A 24,172-nucleotide genomic window follows, 5' to 3' on the forward strand; every position below is an offset into this window, starting at 1 on the left:
GGCACAAGAGTGGATCTAGGGAAAGATAACATCTTACAGAAAAACCCGAAGAAACTTTAGGGCCACCCCAATGTGATGAGACAGGGAAAGAGTGGTTGAAGTTGTGGTGAAGAACGGATTAAGTCTTCATCCAGTAACGAGTTCTCAAGAGAGAATATAAAAAGAATAGTAGGAAAATCATGTCATATTGGGCTTTCCTTGTGGCTCAGCCCTTTCATACTGTTCACGGGGTTCTCAAGGCAGGAATACTGAAGTGGTTTGCCATTCTGTTCTCCAAGGAGATCCAGCTAGTCCATCCTAAAGGAAATCAGTCCTGAATATTCATTGAATATTCACTGGAAGGACAGATGCTGAAGCCGAAACTCCAATACTTTGGCCACCTGATGCAAAGAACTGACTCACTGGAAAAGACTCTGATGCTGGGGAAGATTGAAGGCGAGCAGAGGGGGATGACAGAGAATGAGATGATTGGATGGCATCACTGATTCAATGGACATGAGTTTGAGTAAACTCCGGAAGTTGGTGATGGACAGGGTGGCCTGGCGTGCTGCAGTCCATGGGGTCACAAAGAGTCGGACATGAATGAGTGAGTGAGCTGATCTAAGCTGCACCTGCAATGCGGGAGACCTGGGTTCGATCCCTGGGTTGGGAAGATCCCCTGGAGAAGAGAAAGGTTACCCACTGCTGTAATTCTGGCCTGGAGAATTCCATGGATTGTGTATAGTCCATGGGGTTACAAAGTCAGACATGACTGAGCAACTTTCACTTTCACTTTCATGTAATATAGATACATGAGAATAACTAGCAGGAAAAGCACCTAAGATGCTTAAACGTAGTTGGCTCTGAGGAATGAGCCTTTGATTAAAATAAATTTTAAAATTTCACGGAATGAAATGTTATAATTTATAGCTTCTGAGATGTGCATTTGCTTAAAAAGGCCTTTCCCAAATGACAACAAAGTCTAATACTTTCACTGTTTGCTTTTGTTCTCTTTTTAAAATTTACTTGTAGTTTATTTTGTATGGCTTGTTATTGATGCTTCTTTAAAATTTTTTTATCTAACTCTTTCAGATTTATTTTTAATGCTACTAATTTAAATGATCTTAGGCAGAGGGCTAATGACCTCATTCTCTCTGTCCAAAATCATAACTCCATTATGTTGTAATGAGGAAAACATGAAAAATTTAATCTTTAGTGTTCAGCATTATTTTACAGGTATCATAAATATCACCAATGACATTATCATTGCCAAATAGATTTAGTCAAATTAAAGCATATTTTTTTTTGTAGTTGTTGCAGAGTTTGAATTTTTAAAACATAAAGGGAATTTTATGTAAGAGGGATCAGTAATCCTTCCTCAGAGGCTTAACTCTAGTCCTCAGTGGATTCCTGTAAAAGTTTCTCACATTAGCCAAGTGTCAGTAGAATGATGTAATCCTACTGAAATCCGTGTTGTTCATACTTTCCTTCTAGATCTTTTCCAGTCTCTGAGGCTGGGGCATCTGGCAGCACTGCCAAGCTTTCAGGTCACAAGCACTGATACTTCAGCACAAGTGCACTGAGAAACACCCAATTGCCTGGCGGCAGGCAGCACTCGTTGACTGTTTCCCAGGTCCCAAATGCTTGTACTAACCATTGCCATTTTGGGTGTGGTGACTGAGATAAAAGACCAGGTTATAACTGGAATCAGAGTCCGCAGAAATTATTCTCATTCCAACCATTTGATGGGAAATAAGTGCAGTTGATCAAACCAGTCCATCCTAAAAGAAATCAACCCTGAATGTTCTTTGGAAGCTCTAATCTCTTGGCCATGTGATGCAAAGAGCCGACTCATCGGAAAAGACCCTGGTGCTGGGAAAGATTGAGGGCAGGAGGAGAAGGGGATGACAAAGGATGAGATGGTTGGATGGCATCACTGACTCAATGGACATGAGTTTGAGCAAGCTCTGGGAGATAGTGGAAGACAGGGAAGCCTGGCGTGCTGCAGTCCTTGGGGCTTCAAAGAGTCAGACATAACTTAGCAACTGAACAACAACAAAAGTACAGTTGATCCTTAAACAACTCAGATTTGAACTCTGTGGGTCTACTTGTATAAAGAAACTTTTTTGGTAATAAATAGTATAAAACTACAGGATCACTGGTTGGTTGAAGCTACTGATGATGAGAAACCAGATACAGAGGGCTCATTAAAATTATATATGGATTAACCCTAGAGTTGTTCAAGGGCCAAATGTATTGTCATTCTTACATTTTCAAAAATTACCTCAATTTTTGTTACTAATGTGTATACAATGTGTAGGCTCAGGGTGAATGTGACATTTGAATGAGAGTATTTTTTAGCTTCCAAATAAGCTTTCATACTTTCCTTTCATAAATAATGAGTCAGATTCTGGAAAACTTAATCCCCTCATAGCACTGCAGGAATAACTATTAAAATTATATATCATAGAACTGAATTCTATTCAACAGTTAGACTGAGAGCTGTTTCTTAGATGTCACAATTAATCTCAGAGAATTTAGGCCAAAATATATTTAATATCTAGATAAATTGTTAGATTTTGTGTAAAAGCAGTATTTTCACTCAACCAACATATTCTGAGTTATCATTCACAGAGAATAAACAGACCTAAAAAAAGAGAACTGATAAAATCTGATTTTATGTAACTGAATTGATCATACCTCTAAGAGTATAATAAAATGTTCATTCACAAAATTCCAAATTACAGATCTGAATACTATTATCTATTTATGCTAAATTATAGCTTAATGTTAAAATGTCGTTTTAGTTTTTAGTTCAGATTCCTCTACTTAATCATCTCTTGTTACAGAGGATTGTCCAGCATCTTTCCAAAAAATATTTAATTTTGTTTGATGGTAACAGACAAATTGGAGAAACTGTTAAAAGTAACAAACTTAATTCCTTCTAATGTCCCTCTATAGAAAACATTCTGAAACCTACTCATCATTGCCATTCTTCCTGAGATCTTCTTACATTTATTTGTGGTGACCAGAACCAAACAGTATGGTTAGACTTAAATATTAAAGAAAAATGTATTACATGAATAAATTTTTTATTTTATTTTTTTTATTAGTTGGAGGCTAATTACTTCACAACATTTCAGTGGGTTTTGTCATACATTGACATGAATCAGCCATGGAGTTACATGTATTCCCCATCCCAATCCCCCCTCCCACCTCCCTCTCCCCCCGATTCCTCTGGGTCTTCCCAGTGCACCAGGCCCGAGCACTTGTCTCATGCATCCCACCTGGGCTGGTGATCTGTTTCACCATAGATAGTATACATGCTGTTCTTTCGAAACATCCCACTAAATTTAAAAAATTATTACTGAAATCTTGGCCAATGAGAAACATTTCATTGATGTAGTTCTCATCTTTATTTAATGTCTTTAATTTAAGCCTCATGAAATAATAATTAAACATGCTGGACTTCTTTAAAAATGGCACAGTTCAGTTCAGTCGCTCAGTCGTGTCTGACTCTGAGACCCCATGGACTGCAGCACGCCAGGCTTCCCTGTCCTTCACCAACTCCTGGAGTTTACTCAAACTCATGTCCATTGAGCTGGTGATGCCATTCAACCATCTCATCCTCTGTTGTCCCCTTTTCCTCCTGCCTTCAATCTTTCCCAGCATCAGAGTCTTTTCCAATGAGTTGGCTCTTTGCATCAGGTGGCCAAAGGATTGGAGCTTCAGCATCAGTCCTTCCAATGAACATTCAGGGTTGATTTCCTTTAGGATGGACTGGTTTGATCTCTTTGCAGTCCAAGGGACTCTCAAGAGTCTTCTCCAGCGCTACAGTTCAAAAGCATCAATTCTTCAGTGCTCAGCCTTCTTTATGGTCCAACTCTCACATCCATACATGACTACTGGAAACACCATAGCTTTGACTATATGCTCCTTTCTCGACAAAGTGATGTCTCTGCTTTCTAATATGCTAAGTTTGTCATAGCTTGTCTTCCAAGGAGCAGCATCTTTTAATTTTGTGGCTGCATCCACCATCCACAGTGCTTATGGAGCCCAAGGGAAAAAAAAATCTGTCACTGTTTCCACTTTTTCCCCATCTATTTGCCATGAATTGATGGGACTGGATGACATGATCTTAGTTTTTTGAATGTTGAATTATAAGCCAGGTTTTTTACTTTCATCAAAAGACTCTTTAGTTCCTCTTCTCTTTCTGCCATTAGGATGGTGTCATCTGCATGTCTGAAGTTGTTGATATTTCTCCCGGAAATCTTAATTTCAGTTTGTTCTCCATCCAGCCTGGCATTTCACATGATGTACTCTGCATAGAAGTTAAATAAGCAGGGTGACAATATACAGCCTTGATGGACTCCTTTCCCAATTTTGAACCAGTCTCTTGTTCCATGTCTGGGTCTAAGAGTTGCTTCTTGTCCTGCATAAAGGTTTCTCAGGAGACAGGTCAGGTGGTCTGGTATTCTAATCTCTTAAGAATTTCCCACAGTTTGTTGTGAGCCTCACAATCACAGGCTTTAGTGTAGTCAATGAAGTTGATGTGTTCTGGAATTCCCTTGCTTTTTCTATGATCCAACCAATGTTGGCAGTTTGATCTCTGGTTCCAGTTTGCACATCTGGAATTTCTCTGCTTACTTACTTACTGCTGAAGCCTAGCTTGAAGGATTTTGAGCATTACTTTGCTAGCATATGGTTTATAATAGGATTATTGAATATAGTTCTCCGTGCTGTGCAGTAGGACCTTATTGTTTATCCATTCTAAATATAAAAGCTTATATCTGACAACACCAACCTCCCACTGCATTCCTCCCCAATCCGCTCTCCCTTGGCAACCACCAATCTATTCTCTGCATTTGTGATTCTGTTTCATAGATAGATTCATTTGTGTAATACTTTAGATTTCACATATGTAATATCATATGGTATTTGTCTTTTTCTTTCTGACTTACTTCACTTAGTAATGATGATCTCTAGTTGCATTCATGTTGCTGCAAATGACATTATTTCATTATTTTTATGACTGAGTAGTATTCCATTGTATATCTGTAGCACATCTTCTTTTATCTATTCATCTGTTGATGGACATTTTAGTTTGTTTCCATGTCTTGTCTATTGTGAATGGTGTGACTATGAAAATAGATGTGCAAGCTATCTTTTTGAATTATAGTTGTCTGGATATATACCCAGGAGTGGGTTTGCTAGATCATATGGCAATTCTATTATCAGATTTCTGAAGAACCTTTATACTGTTTTCCACAGTGGCTGTGGGTTCCCTTTTGATCACGTTCTCTCTTGCATTTGTTATTTGTAGATGTTTTAATGATGGCCATTATGACTGATGTGAGGTGATATCTCACTGTTGTTTTGATTTGCATTTCTCTAACAATTAGCTACATTGAGCATCTTTGTCTCTTGGCTATCTGTATGTCTTCTTTGGAGAAATGTCTGTTTAGGTCTCCTGTCCATTTTTAGATAGGGCTGTTTGGTTTTTTGTCATTCAATTGTCTGAGCTATTTGTATATTTTGGAAATCAAGCCTTTGTCAGTTGCATCATTTGCAAATATTTTCTCCCATTCTGTAGATTGTCTTTTCATTTTGTGTATGGTTTCCTCTGTAGTGCAAAAGCTTGTGAGAGTGATTAGATCTCATTTGTTTTTATTTCTATTGTCTTGGGAGACTGACCTACAATAACACAGGTGTGATTTACATCAGAGAATGTTTTGCTTATGTCCTCTTCTAGGAGTTTTATGGTGTCATGTCTTAGGTTTAAGTCTTTGAGCTGTTTTGATTTTGTGTGTGTGTGTATATGGTAGGAGGATGTGTTGTAACTTTGATTTGCATATGGCTGTCCAACTTTCCCAGTACCACTTGCTGAAGAGACTTTTTTCTTTTTGTATATTTTCGCTCCTTTGGTGAAGATTTTGACCATAGCTATGTGGGTTTATTTCTGAGCTCTCTATTCTGTTCCATTGATCCATATGCCTGTTTTTGTGCAGTATCATGCTGTTTTGATTACTATAATTTTATAATGTAGTCTGAAGTCTGGAAGGGTTATGTCTCTTGCCTTGTTCTTTTTCTTCAGGGTTGCTTTGGTAACTCTGGGTCTTTTATGTTTCCACAGGAATTTTAGGATTATTTGTTCTAGTTCTGTGAAGATATCATGGGTAATGTGATAGGGACCACATTAAACCTACAGATTGCTTTGGGCACTATAGCCATTTTAACAGTATTAATTCTTCCAATATAAGTGCTTGGGGATATCTTTCTATTTCTTTGAATCATCTTCAGTTTTCTTTATAATGTTTTATAGTTCTTAGTATATAAGTCTCACCTCATTGGTCAGGTTTATTCTTAAGCATTTTATTTTGGAGGTGCAGTTTTTAAAAGTATTTTTTTATGTTCCCTTTCTAATATTTTATTGTTGGTATAAAAATGCAATCAACTTCTAAATGTTAATCTTTATCCTGCTACATTGCTGAATTTATCAGTTTTAGTAGTTTCTATGTGGCATGTTTAGGGTTTGCTGTACATAGTATCCTATCATCTACATATAATGACAATTTTACCACTTCCCTTCCACTTTGGAAACCTTGTCTTTGTCTGATTGCTGTGACTAGTACTGTGGGTGAAGAGAAGAGGTGAGAGGGGCATCCTTGTCCCATTCCAGACTTTAGTGGGAAGGCTTTCAACTTTTCACAACTGAGTATTATATTGGCTGTGGGTCTTTCATAAATAGTTTTTATTATTTTGAAATATGTTCCCACTGTACCTATTTTGGTAAGGGTTTTTATTAGAAATGGATGCTGAATCTTGTCAGATGCTTTTTTTGCATTTAGACGATCACGTGGTTTTAGGCCTTTATTTATGTGGTGCGTCTAATTGATTATTCTGTGTATGTTGAACAACCCTAGTGAACTCAGGATGAATACCACTTGTTCATGGTGTATGATCTTTCATACATGTTATTGATTTGACTTGCTAATATTTTGTTGAGAATTTTTGCATTTATATTCAAAGATATTGGCCTGTAATTTTCTTCTTTGGTGATGTCTTTGTCTGGTTTTGATACTAGAGTCATGGCGGATTCATAGAATGTCTTTGGGAGTGTTCCCTCTTCAGTTTTTTGGATGAGTTTGGGAAGGATCAGTATAAGTTCTTTGCATGTTTGGTAGAGTTCACCTATGAAGCCATCTGGTCCTGGACTTTTGTTTGTAGGGAGTTTTTAGATTACAGGTTCTGTATCATTTTTAGTGATTGGTATATTTAAATTACCTATTATTGATTAATTTTGATGGACTGTATGTTTCTAGATACTTGTCCATTTCTTCCAGGTCACTGAACTTTTTGGCATATAATTTTTCATAGTATTCCCTTGTAGTTTTTTGTGTTTCTGCAGTATCATTGCTGTGTCTCCTTTTTCATTTCTTATTTTATTTGGGTTATCTCTTTCCTTCTTGGTTAGTCTGGTGAGAGGTTTGTACATCTTGTTTATCATTTAAAAGAACAAGCTCTTTGTTTTATTGATTTTTTTTTCTCTTGTTCTTTTAATACATATTTTATTCCCTCTCTGATCTTTATTATTTCTTTCCTTTTTCTGACTTTAGGTTTTGTTTGTCTTTTTTCTAATTCTTTTAAGTGGTAGGTTAGGTTTAACAGGCATGGTTAACTCCATTTTACAGGTGAGAAAACAACAACTTTAAAGGATGAAATGAATTGCTTAAATGTCTTATGCATGCCTGACAGTTTCCAACCATCAGTTCTGTAATTCTGACAGGTCTTAAGTGAAAGGTCCTTTCCAGTCCACAGACTTGCATAGGACACTTAAGTCAGTCATGTATTCATTAAAGCCACTGTTTCTCACCTGTAAAGTAGAGATTCTAATTTCTATCTCATAAAGCAGGTAAGATAGTGCCTATAGTGTGAAAAATGAAATCCAATGTTAATATTTTATTTGTGTTTCAGCAGCCCTTTCTTATGTCAGTATATTTTATTATGTGATTTATTCTTTAAATTTTGCCTGATTACATTCTCTTTAGAACCATTTTTATTTCTACTTCTAACACAATAATGTAGAATTATATATTTGCTACTTTTGTTTATCTGAGGCATCAATGTAGCTGCTGAACAGGACAGTCTCTTTCACATTACATTTGCCAAAGATTGATACCTCACTCTAATAAATATGGTTCAAGCTGGACGGAGGAGGTTTTTTTCCCCAATAGAATACATTCAAAGGTGAGATATGTTCAACATTCAGTATAGAAATTGTTTGCCTAGTTAAACTTGCCAAGCTGCTGGTAGAAAATAATTATGTTGGTCTGTTGGTTTGCTTTTGAATAAATCTTTCTAGTGTTTTTGTTTCTTTGATGGATACATTGCATATAATAGATGTATGAACACATCTCTAAATGTATAATACATCTCTAAAAATTATTCTTTTCTAACCAGCAGAATCTTCCTCCATGAGAGTAGAAATTTTCAAATGTTCCTTCACTAGTTGTGTTTCAAAATGAATATAAAATTCCTTCATTTGAAGATATAGAAACCAGATATTTGAAGGTAACATTAGAAAATATTACTATCTTCACAATTTATAAGGTGGAGAAAAATAGTCTGTGTACATCTTTAGAAATGGATCATGCCAACAAGATGAAAATGTATTCAGACTAGAAACAGTATCATTCTCATGCTTTTCACTGTGTCATACCTGAAGTCCAGCCACTGTGAAGAGAGTGGTACCAAGGCTACCCACTCCAGCATTCAGGCCTAGAGAATTCCATGGACTATAGTCCATGGGGTCGCAGAGTTGGACATGACTGAGAAACTTTCACTTTTCTTCACTTCACTTCCCAAGGTGAGAAGGCTTTGGAGATCATTCCCTTCCCACACCAGTCACGGTTCTCAATTTTATTCTTAGGAGTGAGTGAGGGCCAGGCCAGGGGGCACACAGAAGTTCTTTGCATTTTAGACAGAAATGTGTACAATGTGTATGTTAGTTGGATACCAATCTTTAAAGTCTAACCTTTAAGCTCCTCTTGGGATCTGAAGACAATATCATATTTTCAAGTGTGATTTATTTTTTTTAAGTTTTTTTTCCATTTGTTTTTATTAGTTGGTGGCTAATTACTTTACAATATTGTAGTGGTTTTTGTCATACATTGACATGAATCAGCCATGGATTTACATGTATTCCCCATCCCGATCCCCCCTCCCACCTCCCTCTCTACCCGATCCTTCCACACATGCACCCCAATGTTCATCGCAGCACTGTTTGTAATAGCCAGGACATGGAAGCAACCTAGATGCCCATCTGCAGACGAATGGATAAGGAAGCTGTGGTACATATACACCATGGAATATTACTCAGCCATCAAAAAGAATTCATTTGAATCAGTTCTAATGAGATGGATGAAACTAGAGCCCATTATACAGAGTGAAGTAACCCAGAAAGATAAAGACCAATACAGTATACTAACGCATATATATGGAATTTAAAAAGATGGTAACGATAACCCTATATGCAAATCAGAAAGAGACACAGATGTACAGAACAGACTTTTGGACTCTGTGGGAGAAGGCGAGGGTGGGATGTTTCGAGAGAAAAGCATCGAAACATGTATATCAAGTTTGATTTAAAATAAGCTAACAACCCATTTCCTATATTTCTCTAAATTTCTCCAAGAGCACTGTCATAAGATGGAAATCACATATTCTTATATATCATTTCACATTTGACATATATCAATGGTTTTGCAATATAATACTAAACATTCCCCATTGTGATATCATTTTTTTAGGTTGTTCAGCATAAACTATGCTTAAGTTACTATAGTTCTGTTTTTAAATGTTTATATTTAAAACTGGTTAATAATACAATTAATGCAAAGGGGTATTTTTTAAAATAGTACTGAGGTTTCTTCATTAATGTGATTATGAGTGTTCTAATTAATGAGAATATTTAATTTCAGTTTTCTTTTGTTCTGAGAGTTTTCTGATACTTAACAATTCTAAGTGTTTCCTTTACAATGAGAGTTAACAATATTTAAACAGAAAAATTTGACATTTATTTTTACTGGTTAATGCCTATCTTTTTATATCATAATATTGTTCCTGACACTTTTCTAGCCTAATATATGGAGTTTCAGGTATATAATGTCAAGATCATTATTACTCTAAATGCTGTCTAGTGAAAATGTGAATAATCTTACAAAGACATTTCAAAATCAGTAAGAAAACATACCTAATGTTAAGATTTATGTAGTTGAATTCAAGGGCAAGTAGTATTAGTATTTAACATTTTTCTGGGAGGCATTTCCAAGATTTCTTTCCAGTATATTTTCTTTCCATAAAAATTTGCTTTCTAAATGTATTTTCTCTGGAGGAAATTGCCTCTTAAAAAGTAGAGTGAGATGAATAAACTAATATTTGTTGCATATTTATTAATGTCATGTGCTGTGGCAGATGTTCCTTAAACATTATTTTATTCAGTCCTTAAGGGGGTGTTCTAGCGTTTTATAATAAGTAACATGCTCAAGGTCACAGAAATAATAATATAGCAAAGCGTATCTGATTTAGCCGGAGGAATGTGGGTAGGGGCAAAGTCTAATGAGCTGGGGACTAGAACTGTGAGTTTTTGTTGGTCTGATAATGCATATAGCCATTTTGCAGGAAGATGTTTTTTAAAGAGATTTATAAAGTATTTTTGGATAAAATGTCATGATACCTATGCCAATAGAATCTGGAGGAAGGGGCACTGCGAAACTCCCCAGGGCAATTCCTCAGGACAAGGGAGAGACCCAAGAAACAATGGCCATTTCTTACCCCTGCTGAAGTTTCAGGTGTAGGAGTGAGGTTATTTTGGACATTCTAGCTCCAGAGAGCTCCCTGTGGAATGCAGCTGCCAGAGGAAACCCCCCCTCATCTACGTGAAGGAGCAAACCCAAAGAACTGTGGTAAATGTTTTAGGCAATGAAATATTGGGGTTAATTCATTTTGTAGCACTAGAGATCTCAAACAGACACTGGTATCTGGACGTGAGATGCTGCCACAACAAAATAGGTGGCATTGGTTTAGGGGCATCACCAAGTAGACACTGGAAAGATGGTGAAGAGGCTGTTAGCGCTGGTGTCCAAGCGGTGACGCCATTGTCACCGGAGACAGGGAGACATTTATGCATTGCTGCAATGATGAGCAACGGTGTCATCTGTGAGCACGTGGAAACTAAAACGTGATCAACCTGTGGGTCTACTCAGCAAGATTCCCAGGCAGAGTGTCAGAGCCTGTAGGCTGAGTGTTGGTAAGAGAAAAATAAATGAAAAAAATAAAATTTTAAAGCAGATTTCAGAGGAAATAGAGAAGGCAGTCTCAAAGTAAGAAAGTCTCCAGGTAAAAATAAAATCAAATTGGCCGAACAAGTTTTGTTAAGAACTAACCGAGACTGAAGACAAGGCTTAATAGAACTTTACAGGTTGTGGGACCCATCCTGGGACCCCACCCCGGCCAGTGCACATGCAGTGGTCAGTGGAAGGTCACGACTGGCCTCTTTGTCCATAGGCCTAGAGGTAATGATACAGTCTTTTACAAAGAGACAAACTAGGTGATCAAACAATAGAAAGCTTTATTTACAAATCAATTAGTAAATGTTCATTCCCACTAATGGGAAAGGAGGAAGACCAGGTATACTATTGACAAATTTTACAAGTCTGCTTCTTTGGAAATAGCTATGTGGGATTACATAATGTCGTTTAAGTAAATTTCTTTATCTAACAACTAAAATATGAATGAAGCAGTAAACTATACTGTATAAAATCTCAAATACTCCTATATGTGCAATTTTCCGCTTTGCTTTTGTTCATGCAACTGAAAGGAAATCACAACTTTGTTTCCACCTGATTTATACCTTGATACTTCTTTCCAATACTGGAGGACTTTTCCATGATGTTACTGCAAACTGTTTACCCCAATGAAAGTCAGAAGTCCTCTCAGTTTGAGGAACTTTGCTTTTCCCTAACATCCCTCCCAGGTGATTCGCTACTTTTCTGAGATTATTTGTATCAGCTGGAGTGCAAATCCATAGTGTTTTGACACCTCTGTCCACTTTTACCTTTTATGAAGAACTATACCAAACATTTTCCACAGAACATACCACTTCTACCATGTAGACTATGCATATGTGTCTTTGTCTATCAGTTACTTAAACCACTGCTTTTCTTAAGTACAGTGATTCTCATATCAACTGTCCAGCAAACTGAATGGCTTACAACTTATATTTTCTTACAAGTATTATAATGCCTTCTATTTATGTAAAATGTCTCCTTTTGTCTTTCAGAAATTTTATTCCTTTAGAACTAAAATTGATTTTGTGTGATATTTAAACTATCATAATGTAACATTTATTAGGGAAAATATTAAGAGCTAAGCAGCCTATATATTTAAGTTTCTTTTAATGTTTCTAATATCTATAACACATTACTTTTTTTTTTTTTTACTGGAAAAGCTTTACAATGTTAGTGTCTGCTCTATAATGAAGCATACATAAGTCCCCTCCCTCTTGGGGCTCCTTCCCTCCACACCCCATCCCACCCCTCTGGGTCATCACAGAGCACAGGCGGAGCTCCCTGTGTTTACAGGTCCCCACTAGCTGTTTTACACACGGCAGTGTGTATATGTCAATCCCAACCTCCCAGTTTGGCCCTCCCTCCCCTCCCCCCCACCTCACATCCACATGTCCATTCTCTATGCCTGTGTCTCCATCTCTGCCCTGGAGATAGGTTCATCTGCACCATTTCTCTAGATTCCACATGTATGCGTTCATGTATGACATTTGTTTTTTCTCTTTTTGACTTCATTCTATATGGATGGATGGACTCTGGGTCCATCCACATCTCTACTAATGAACCTGTTTCATTCCTTTTAGTGGCTGAGTAATATTTCATTGTATATATGTACCAAATCTTCATTATCCATTCATCTGTCATTGGATATTCAGGTTGTTAAGGAAATATGAGGGAAAAAACCATCAAGATTTCCTTATCTAAGGTCCCAATCTTGAATTCAACATGTTTTATGAAATAATTACCGATTTTGTAAGTGCCTGAGTTTAATTTCCAAGTTTTCATTTGTTTCTTTCTGTTCATTCAACGATCTCTGGAGCTTATGGATCTGATTCAGGAAATCATCAAGCTGAAAGCAAAATAGAAAAATGCTTCAGGTATGATGACTGAAATAAGAAAATCTCTAAAAGCAAGCTCTGTTTTTTGTGTAACAGTCTTAGGCATAAAATAATTTGTATATATGCATGAATACATAGTAATATTATTTTTAATTATAAAATTAGTTCACATAGTTAATAATAAACATCCACATGGACTCTAGAATATTTGACAGAATCTTTTCCATCTTGGCAGTCTTCCCTTGTTTCTAACACGGGCTCCCCTACCTTATTATTACCATGACTTTGCAAATGGTTCTGTCTTCATGTGTGTATTTATACATATATTTAAGTATAGTATATATATATGTGTGTGTGCATGCTAAGTTGTGTCTGATTCTTTATGACCTCATGGACTACAGACCGCCAGACTCCTCTGTCCATGGGATGTCCCAGGCAAGAATACTGGAGTGGGCGGTCATTCCCTTCTCCAGGGGATCTTTCCAACCCAGGGGTCGAACTCATGTCTCTTGCATCTCCTGCACTGACAGGTGGGTTCTTGACCACCACATCACCTGGTAAGTTCATATATATAGGGTACAAAATGGTACAAACAGAAACATCCTTTAAAATGTATTCTTTTAGTTGTTTTTAACTTACACATTTAAAAAAATGGGTATTATGCTGTTTGTAATCATCTGATACTTCAACTGCTAAGACTCATCTACATGAGCATGTCACTGTAGCCTTGTTGTTCTGTTTTACACAATTATGCTGCACAATAATGCTAAGACAGCAACCACCCTCCTGTTCATGAGTAGTAGACTGTCTGCAGCCTCGAGCTGCTGTGGATTTTTGTGTGTGTAACTCCTGATGTATATGTGCAATGTAGTCTCTGAAGACATATGTAGGAGAACTGTCAGGTTATATTTTTTAATGTTGAATTTTATAAAAGATAAAGCTAAACTGTCTCCCAAAACAGTTTACTAACTTACCTCCCAAAGGCAATTAGATGGTCTCCTGATTGTCACGTATTGGCAAAGATGTGCTCAATGTGAGATATGAAAATTTTGCCAATCCTTGCTAAATAAATTATGGTCAATACCTCTTTATATTTTTATTGGTTCAGTGTTTTTCTCTCATTCCTATTCAGGTCTCCTGCTCATGGCTCTATTTGGAGCTCTTTTCTTTTCTTGTACGTGTTTATGTTGTAATCTCGATACTAACACTTTGTTAGTTGTAAGTGTTCCAAGTATCTTCACCAAGTATTATCAAGTTTTATAACTTATTTTTTCAATTTTATTTGAGAGATCTTTGGGTGAATAAATGTTATTTTACTAAACATAATTTATCTATTTTCTTTTACAGTTGGGATGTATGTAATGATGCTAAAAATACTTCCCTATTCAAAGCTTAGAAAAATATTAATCTATATTGTCAACTAAAATTTGTTAAGGCTTTGTATTTGTCATTTAAGTCCTAGATCAGGATGGGATTTACTTTTCTATATGATACGAGGTATTATTGATACAATTTTTTCTCTAAATAAGTACATTTTAATAGTTAATTGTCAAGTTGTTACCCTAATGAAGTTTCCATAGGGTAGGTTTTAGATAGTTTTACTGTCATCTTCACAAGATCTAGCAACCATATTCATCCAGTTGAATATTTCAAAGTCTTCTGGACATTTTCATGGATATACATACAACTTTAAGACAATCTTACCTCTCCACACTGACTGCTGAGCTATGGCACTATAGTAAAATAAGGTCAGTATGATAATTTTGATTATTCTTATGATTTTATTAAATATGAAATCTTTCTTAGTATGTACAGAGTCAAAATACTGCTAAAAATGAAAACTGATCCCAATTCTCTGATTCCTTAGCCAGTATTATTTAAGTTAAAACATTTTAAACAATAGAAGTCTATAGAGTTGAGTTGGTGTTATTATCTTCCAGGAGTAAAAAGCTATTTCTTTTCATAACTTCATGGAGTAATACCATTCTATAAACCCTTTCCTATCAATTATTTGTGCCCATGAAGTAAACATTGTTAAAGTATATAAAAATTAACTCTGAAATAATTTTTATTTCTGAATGTCAATCATTGAGACAGTTTTAGTAATACCCACACTCTTTTGACATCCACAATTCTTAAGTTTATTTATACACCTAATAGAGTTACTTTTATACACTAATCCAAGTTTATTTTCTTACCATAAAAGTTCTCTCTTATCTATCCTGTGCAGGTTTTTGTGGACTTCACTTTTTCTTGTTTCTACTTTATATAAATGTTGAACCAGAACATTTTTTCAGATCTTCTACATTTCTCTAGTTCTCATGTTTATGCAGTTATGTAACATGTATTTAATATATTAGGCTTATGTTGGATTTAATCATTGTATTTTACTTGAAGTTATTCAAATCAATAGACAGTGTTTTCTCTTTTGTTAGATAAATGTTACAGAAGTATTTATTAGAGTACAAATATCTATGTATTACTTAAAAGTTCTTATAAAGTTTTAGTTCAGTTGCTCAGTCATGTCCAGCTGTTTGCAACCCCATGGACTGCAGCACACCAGGCCTCCCTGTCCATCACCAACTCCCAGAGTTTACTCAAACTCTTTTCCATTGAGTCGGTGATGCCATCCAACCATCTCATCCTCTGTCGTCCCCTTCTCCTCCTGCCTTCAATCTTTCCCAGCATCAGGGTCTTTTCAAATGAGTCAGCTCTTTGTATCAGGTGGCCAAAGTACTGGAGTTTCAGCTTCAGCATCAGTCCTTCCAATGAAAATTCTAGTAGGCCCAGACTATTTAGCATACAGACTAATTTTGCCTCTTCAGATATAGTCTTATAACCAATTTCTTTATTTAGGGATGAATCAATGCTCAACATTCATGCCTCATTAAATATTTTCTATCAGGATAAAAATTATAAGAATAAAGTAATAGGCTAATAATAATTGACAATTATTATTCTGGACTATTTGGTTATTTCACATTTTTGTGCCTCTCCAAATATCTACTTGGAAAAAAACCTGTCTATTTGGCATCACCTGGGGCAATTCCCAGATGATTTAATGAATCAATGAGAAATATTACCTTTTTGTATTTTTTTCAGTTTATAAATTTTCAGCTTTTATTCTACCCTTTTGGACTTTAGGAATGCCAATGTGGGAATATACAGGAACTAACTGGAAAACTTAATTACAGATAGGTATTATTAGATATTTAAGGAATATTTGGTACAACTAAGAATAAAGAGCTTAATGTAATACTTAAGTTATTATATTTGAAATTGGGATAATCAGAATAAATTTGTAATGCATTTTGGAAATGTATGCCAAAAGTCTTGACGTGTTTTTAAGAAATCATGTATTGAAATGTCTGAAAAATAATATGAGATACACAAAAGCTCTTTTTTGCACAAATATTTTTCATTATGTTCATGAAAAAGTCAAATTGACCTGAATGGTTACTGAAAGTTTCATGTTTAATTATAGTTCATCATTCTGATAGAACATTCTGCTGAGTGTTAAAATGTTTTATTAGGCTTCATAATGCTATTTTGTGATATTTAACTTCAGAAAAAAAGCTCACAATATTATGAGTAATGCATGACATTTCTTATATGAGATAACATATAAAGAAAAAACAAAATGATACAAAATACTGGTGGAAATGTTCTTTTTCTAAATCTTTGTTAAACTTTTATAAAATTTACAATAAAAAAGGATGTTAAAAATGCAATGGAAAAATGCCCAAGGTGGAATTCAGTCCTTACCTCAAAGACTTGGCTAGCATCTGATACTAATCACACGTGCTATGCCACTTCAGTCACTTCTAACTCTTTGGAACCCTATGGACTATAACCCATTAAGTTCCTCTGTCCATGGGGATTCTCTAGGCAAGAATACTGAAGTAGGTTGCCAAGCCCTCTTCCAGGGATCAAACCCACATCTCTTATGTCTAATCACACACCTATGGTCAGTTAATCTACAACAAAGGAGGCAAGAATATATGATGGAGAAAACAGTGTCTTCCATAAGTGGTGCTGGGAAAACTGGAGAGCTGCATGTAAAAGAATGAAATTAGAACATTCTCTAACACCATGAATGCATGGAAAGTTGCTTCAGTCAGGTCTGACTCTTTGCCACCCTGTGGACCATAGCCCACCAGGCTCCCCCGTCCATGGGATTCTCCAGGCAAGTGGGTTACTATGCCCTCCTCCAGGGGGTCTTCCCAACTCAGGGACTGAACCCAGGCCTCTTAGTCTCCTGCACTAGCAGATGGGTTCTTTACCACTAGTGCCACCTGGACTCAAAACGGATTAAAGCCCTAACTGTAAGCCCTGATACTATAGAACCCTTAAAAGAAAACACAGGCAGAACACTCTGACATAAATCACAGCAAGATCTTTTTTGATTCACCACTGAAAATAATGAAAATCAAAAAACCAAACAGGATCTAGTTAAACTTACAAGGTTTTACATAGCAAAGGAAAAAATAAGCAATAAAGACACAACCCACAAAGTGGGAGAAAATATTTACACATGATAGGATGAACAAAAGATTAATCTCCAAAACATACAAACAGCTTATGTACCTCCAGAGCAAAAAAATAAAAAATGGGGAGAAGATCTAAATAGACATCCCTCTAAAGAACAGCATGTATACTATCTATGGTGAAACAGATCACCAGCCCAGGTGGGATGCATGAGACAAGTGCTCCGGCCTGGTGCACTGGGAAGACCCAGAGGAATCGGGTGGAGAGGGAGATGGGAGGGGGGATCGGGATGGGGAATAAGTGTAAATCTATGGCTGATTCATATCAATGTATGACAAAACCCACTGAAATGTTGTGAAGTAATTAGCCTCCAACTAATAAAAAAATTAAAAAAAAAAAAAAAGAAGACATACAGATGGCCAAAAAGTAAGTACATGAAAAGATACTCAACATCTCTAATTATTAGAGAATGCAAATCAAAATGACCACAAGGCATCACCTTGTACTATTCAAAATGGCCATCATCAAAAATTCTACCAACACTAAATGCTGGAGAGGGTATAGAGCAAAGGGAACCCCCTACACTGTTGACGGAAATGTAAACTGGTGCAGCCACTATGGCGATCAGAATGTAGGTTCCTTAAGAAACTAAAAACAGAGCTACCATCTGATGAAACAATCCTACTCTCAGGCATATATCCAGAGAAAGTGATATTTTGAAAAATTCATGCACCCCAATGTTCACTGCGGCACTAATTACAATAATCAAGACATGGAAGTAACCTAAATGTCTGTAGATAGATGAATGGATAAATAAGATGTGGTACATATGTACAATGGAATATTACTGAGGCATAAAAAGGAGTGACATAATGCCATTTGCAGCAATATGGATAGATCTAGAGATGATCATATTAAGTGAAGTAAGACAAAGACAACTATCCTATGGTATCACTTGTATGTGGAATCTAAAAAATGATTCCACATACAAATGATTACACTACAAATGAACTTATTTACAAAATAAAAAAGACAGTCCTAGAAAACACACTTATGGTTACCAGAGGGGGCAGGGATAAATTAGGTTGGAATTAACATATTTATCCTATTATATATAAAATAGATAATCAACAAGGACCTACTGTATAGCACAGGGAACTCCATTCTGTAGAACCTATATGGGAAAAGAATCTGGAAAAGAACAGAAGATATATGTATATGTGTAACTGAGTCACTTTGCTGTATACCAGAAACACAACATTTAAGTCAAATATGCTCCAATATAAGATTTTTTAAAAGTGAAAATAATCTAATTAAAAAATAAAATCTCTATCAAATAAAAGTTACAGAAGTTATTTTCCTCATTCACAATTATAAATTCTGATATTAAGTAAGAAACAAACTGTTGATTAAGGTCTTCTGACATTTACTCTGTTCTTAGGCATAATATATGAGAGAACATATATTGTTGTGATCCCAAAGAAAGGCAATGCCAGAGAATGCTCAGACTAGTGCATAACTGCACTCATCTCACATGTTAGTAAGGTAATGCTCAAAATTCTCCAAGCCAGGCTTCAGCAATATGTGAACTGTGAACTTCCAGATATTCAAGCTGGTTTTAGAAAAGGCAGAGGAACCAGAAATCAAGTTGCCAACATTCGCTGGATCATCGAAAAAGCAAGAGTTCCAGAAAAACATCTATTTCTGCTTTATTGACTATGCCAAAGCCTTTGACTGTGTGGATCACAGTAAACTGTGGAAAATTCTAAAAGAGATGGGCATACCAGACCACCTGACCTGCCCCTTGAGAAACTATGAAGGTCAGGAAGCAACATTTGGAACTGGACATGGAACAACAGACTGGTTCCAAATACAAAAAGGAGTATGTCAAGGCTGTATATTGTCACCCTGCTTATTTAACTTATATGCAGAGTACATTATGAGAAATGCTGGACTGGATGAAGCACAAGCTGGAATCAAGATTGCCGGGAGAAATATCAATAACCTCAGATATGCAGATGACACCACCCTTGTGGCAGAAAGTGAAGAACTAAAGAGCCTCTTGATGAAAGTGAAAGAGGAGAGTGAAAAAGTTGGCTTAAAGCTCAACATTCAGAAAACTAAGATCATGGCATCTGGTCCCATCACTTCATGGCAAATAGATGGGGAAACAGTGGAAACAGTGACTGACTTTATATTTTTGGGCTCCAAAATCACTGCGGATGGTGATTGCAGCCATGAAATTAAAAGACGCTTACTCCTTGGAAGGAAAGTTATGACCAACCTAGATAGCATATTAAAAAGCAGAGACATTACTTTGTCAACAAAGGTCTGTCTAGTCAAGGCTATGGTTTTTCCAGTGGTCATGTATGGATGTGAGAGATGGACTATAAAAGAAAGCTGAGTGCCGAAGAATTGATGCTTTTGAACTGTGGTGTTGGAGAAGACTCTTGGGAGTCCCTTGGACTGCAAGGAGATCCAACCAGTCCATCCTAAAGGAGATCAGTCCTGGGTGTTCATTGGAAGGACTGATGCTGAAGCTGAAATTCCAATACTTTGACCACCTGATGCGAAGACCTGACTCATTTGAAAAGACCCTGATTTTGGGAAAGATTGAAGGCAGGAGGAGAAGGGGATGACAGAAGATGAGACGGTTGGATGGCATCACCAACTCAATGGGCATGAGTTTGGGTGGACTCCAGGAGTTGGTGATGGGACAGGGAGGCCTGGCATGCTGCAGTTCATGGGGTTGCAAAGAGGCGGACACGACTGAGTGACTGAACTGAACTGATATTTTTGTGAAGAACAAATAAAAGCGTCTTTTTGTTAAAAAAAATACTGCTATCTCTGTTTACCTTTACCCTTGATATTAACCTTCTTAAACTAAATTATAATAGTTATCTGTATCTCTCAGAGACTGTGAGCTTCTTGTAACTGCTGCATACATATATACTTTCGCTGTCCCCACTTGGGCAGCAGATCCCATCCTCTTTCACCTACTCAAGGGCACACATACTTTCATCAATACAGGGTGCACTCTCATATATTATCCTGTTTTTTCTTTTTGTTTTTTTTCTATTTAGTCATTCTCATCAGGGACTTTGTACTCACTGTTCCTTTTTCCTGGAACCTCCATTCAACAGTTATCTAGATGATTAACTTTCATTAACATCTTCCATGTATTTATTCAAATCTGAGGCCAGACATCATATTTAATATTGCAGCCTGCACCAAAAGCAAGAAAACATATTTTTTTTCCAGGAGTCATATGATTTATATATGAATTGTCTTGGTCTCTCTCCATTTGAATGAAAATTCCTTGTAGAAGGGATATTCATTTTTTTCATGTATAGATTTCAAGTGCTTAGAATAGTGTTTGCGTGTTTAAAAAAAAGAATAAATTGATGCTGCATAGGCGGCTAAAGCAGCAGATGCCCTTCTACTTTTGTTAAATGTCTTTGCCAAGAAAGACCATAATTTGCAAATTCTATAGCCATGGTGTCCTGAAACTTCCATATGACAGATAAATTCAGTTCAATATTTACTGCTGAGTACATAATAACTGCATTGTTCCAATTGCTTCTCTGGTAAGGCCCCAACCAGTCTGGCCAAAATCTGGGTAGATTCCCCAAAATTTACAATTCAAGAAAAATATGCTTAAACCATGTAAAAAAGCTGATCAAAACGGCAATATAATAAGGTCTGGTCATAATCTAAGACTTGGTAATATGGAGACAGTGATTTCAACAAAAAGGACTTGCAATTTATGTAAACTGTTTATCTCCATCATTGAAAAGAGAGGAAAATGAAACAATGACTAGAAAAGGAAAGCCTGTTAGATGCAGCAGACAACAGCTGATAGACCCATTTTTATTTTTACTATAAATCCTTACCTAAATCTAACTGGAAATGAATGATAATCAGTTTTGATTCATCTTTCCATTAGTAATGGAGCAGGAGCCATTCCTGTTACTGAAGTGACATGTTTAGTATTGGGTCTTCTGGCCAGTCAGCTCCAGGGCATCCATGGTGAGATGTCCTCATAAACTCTCAAGTTCAGGATTTGATTAAGGTAATGAAGGATGCCACAAATTCACGTTAAGTGTTGTTGCTGTTCAATAGCTAAGTCATGTCCGACTTTTTGTTGGTGGGACTATAGCCCACCAACCTCCTCTCTCCATGGAGTTTTCCAAGCAAGAACACTGGAGTGGGTTGCCATTTCCTTCTCCAGGGGGCCCTCCTGCACCAGGGACTGAACTTGCGTCTCCAGCAATGGCAAACGGATTCTTTTACCACTGAGCCACCAGGGGGGCCCTCAGGTAAGTGACCTGTTAATAAATTCCCTGAACTCAACTCATGGAGTGGAGTCTTTGTAAGGAATAAGTGAGCACAACTTGCTGACTGTAAGTGATTAATACAGACTAATTTTCCAGATATTTTTCATTGGAACTGAAATATTCTAAACCACTTAAGGAATATACCACAATATGCTGTTTACCTAGGGGAAAAAAGATCAAAATCAATAGGAACATTTTATTGAAACTTCTTGGTGATCTCTGATGGAAAGTGGTTGTTGCCTTTTGAGAAGTTTGCTAAGTATATAGCTTATGTTACATAATTCTACATATTTTTCAATATCAGAATTAATTTCAAGTTACAAAATATTGCTACCTATATGAAAATGATGAAATGATTTATTGCCTACTAGATCATTGTTAAATGTTTTAAAAATGTGAAACAAGTAAGCTGTGCATTAATGTAATTGTTGAAATAATTTGTTGAACTTGAGGTCTGTAAACTATAAATTTGGTAATGAGGTAAAGTAACAGTACAATTGCTCTAGGGTTCACAAAACTAGTATATCTCAAGTGAATAACAAACTCTTTAGAGCAAAAGGAATGTTCACTTTTAAGTGACCAGTTCAACTGAGTAATTTGATAAAGTGAAACATGGTTCAGATGTGAGAGATTACCATTTTATGGAAACTATATTTTGGGAAACCTGGAGACAGTTTCTCTAAGTGGATCTTACAGTGAATGAAAGATAAAAATTTTATTCCCAGTAATTTAAATCAGTTACTTTCCCCAAAGGCTTTATTGTCATCTTAGTGACAAAAGCAAACAGACAAAAAAAAAATCCAAAAATACCTACCAAGCCAGAATAATTTACCAATTGACTATATTTTCTTCTTTGGGGGAACACGTGTGGATATATCTGTGAAAAACTCAACATTCTTAGCAACAACAGAAGTATAAAAACAGTAATAGAGTTAGACAAGAAGAATAAATGTGGAGAACTGACACTTTCTGAATTCAGTACTTACTAAAACTGTAGTAATCAAGACAATGCAGAAGGATAGACATTTAGGTCAGCGGAATAAAAGTATATCAAGAGTCCAGAAAAAAAGGATTACATTTAGGGTCAACTGGATTTTGACAAGAGTGTCAAGATATTTCAATGGGATAAAGAATTATCTTTTCAACAAATAGTTCCAGGACAACTAGATAGTCACAAGCATAAATTTGAAGTCAAACTCCTATCTCACCTCAGTTAAAAAAATTAACTCAAACAGGCTTCTCTAATGGCTCAGCAGTAAAAGAAGCCACCTACGATTCAGGAGACAAGGGTTTGATCCCTGGGTCAGGAAGATCCCCTGGAGAAGAAAATGGCAACCCACTCTACTATTTTTGCCTGGAAAATCCATGGACAGAGGAGCCCGGTGGGCTACAGTCCATGGGGTTGCAAAAGAGTTGGATATGACTTAATGACTAGTAATAAACAACAACAGGTCTAAATGAGTCATAGACCTAAATATAAAATCTAAAACTATAAAATGCTAGGAAAACAGGGTAGTACGTCTACAGGGCATTGAACTATTCAATCTTCTTTTACACAAAACACCATGAGCACAAGCAACAAGAGGAAAAAATAAACTGGACTTGATTAAATTATTTCTAAAAGTTTCAAATGAAACTATCAAGAAGTTGAAAAGATAATATAAATAACAGAAAATATTTATAAATCATGTATCTGAGAAGGGGCTTACATTTAGAATATACAAACAAAAGTCAATTTTTTTAAAAATGGGCAAAGAACCTGAATATAAATTGTTCCCAAGAAAATCTACAAATAACCAAAAGTCATTAAGGAAATTCAAATCAAAACCACAATAAGATACCACTTCACTTCCATGAGGTTGGCGTAATAAATAAAAGATGAATTCTGATAAGTGGTGGTGAGAATGTAAAGAAATTGGAACCCTCAAACATTGCTTGTGAGAATGTAAAATGGCACAGTCACTTTGGAAAAAAGTTTGGTGGGCCTTAAAAATGTAAACACAGTTACTATATGATACAGCAATTCCAAAGGAAATAAAAACGTACATTTACACCAAAGCTTGTAAATAAATGTTCATAGTAGCATTATTTCATGGTAGCCAAGGGGTACAGCAACCAATATACTTATCATCTGAAAAAGGAAAAGCTGTAGTATAGCCATACAAAAAGGAAGTATTGATCTGTG

The 24,172-nt window shown here is 36.2% G+C and overlaps 1 protein-coding gene across 2 annotated transcripts in view; it reads right to left on the bottom strand.

Moving 5' to 3' along the window:
* CCDC102B (coiled-coil domain containing 102B) overlaps window positions 1-24,172 on the bottom strand; it is a 268,433-nt gene that overhangs the window by 19,385 nt on the left and 224,876 nt on the right. Inside the window, exons 9-10 of one of the 2 annotated variants that reach the window (XM_043444142.1) lie at window positions 13,070-13,173; window positions 9,493-11,546 (exon numbers count right to left, since the gene is read on the bottom strand). In XM_043444142.1, coding sequence (XP_043300077.1) covers window positions 11,453-11,546; window positions 13,070-13,173 — 198 coding nt within the window. In that variant the 3' untranslated portion in view covers window positions 9,493-11,452. Of the gene's footprint in view, window positions 1-9,492; window positions 11,547-13,069; window positions 13,174-24,172 lie in introns of those variants that run through there. The other variant, XM_043444143.1, reaches the window with a different exon arrangement.

Source organism: Cervus canadensis, chromosome 23 (genome assembly GCF_019320065.1).
Source record: "Cervus canadensis isolate Bull #8, Minnesota chromosome 23, ASM1932006v1, whole genome shotgun sequence".
Classification (NCBI taxonomy): domain Eukaryota; kingdom Metazoa; phylum Chordata; class Mammalia; order Artiodactyla; family Cervidae; genus Cervus; species Cervus canadensis.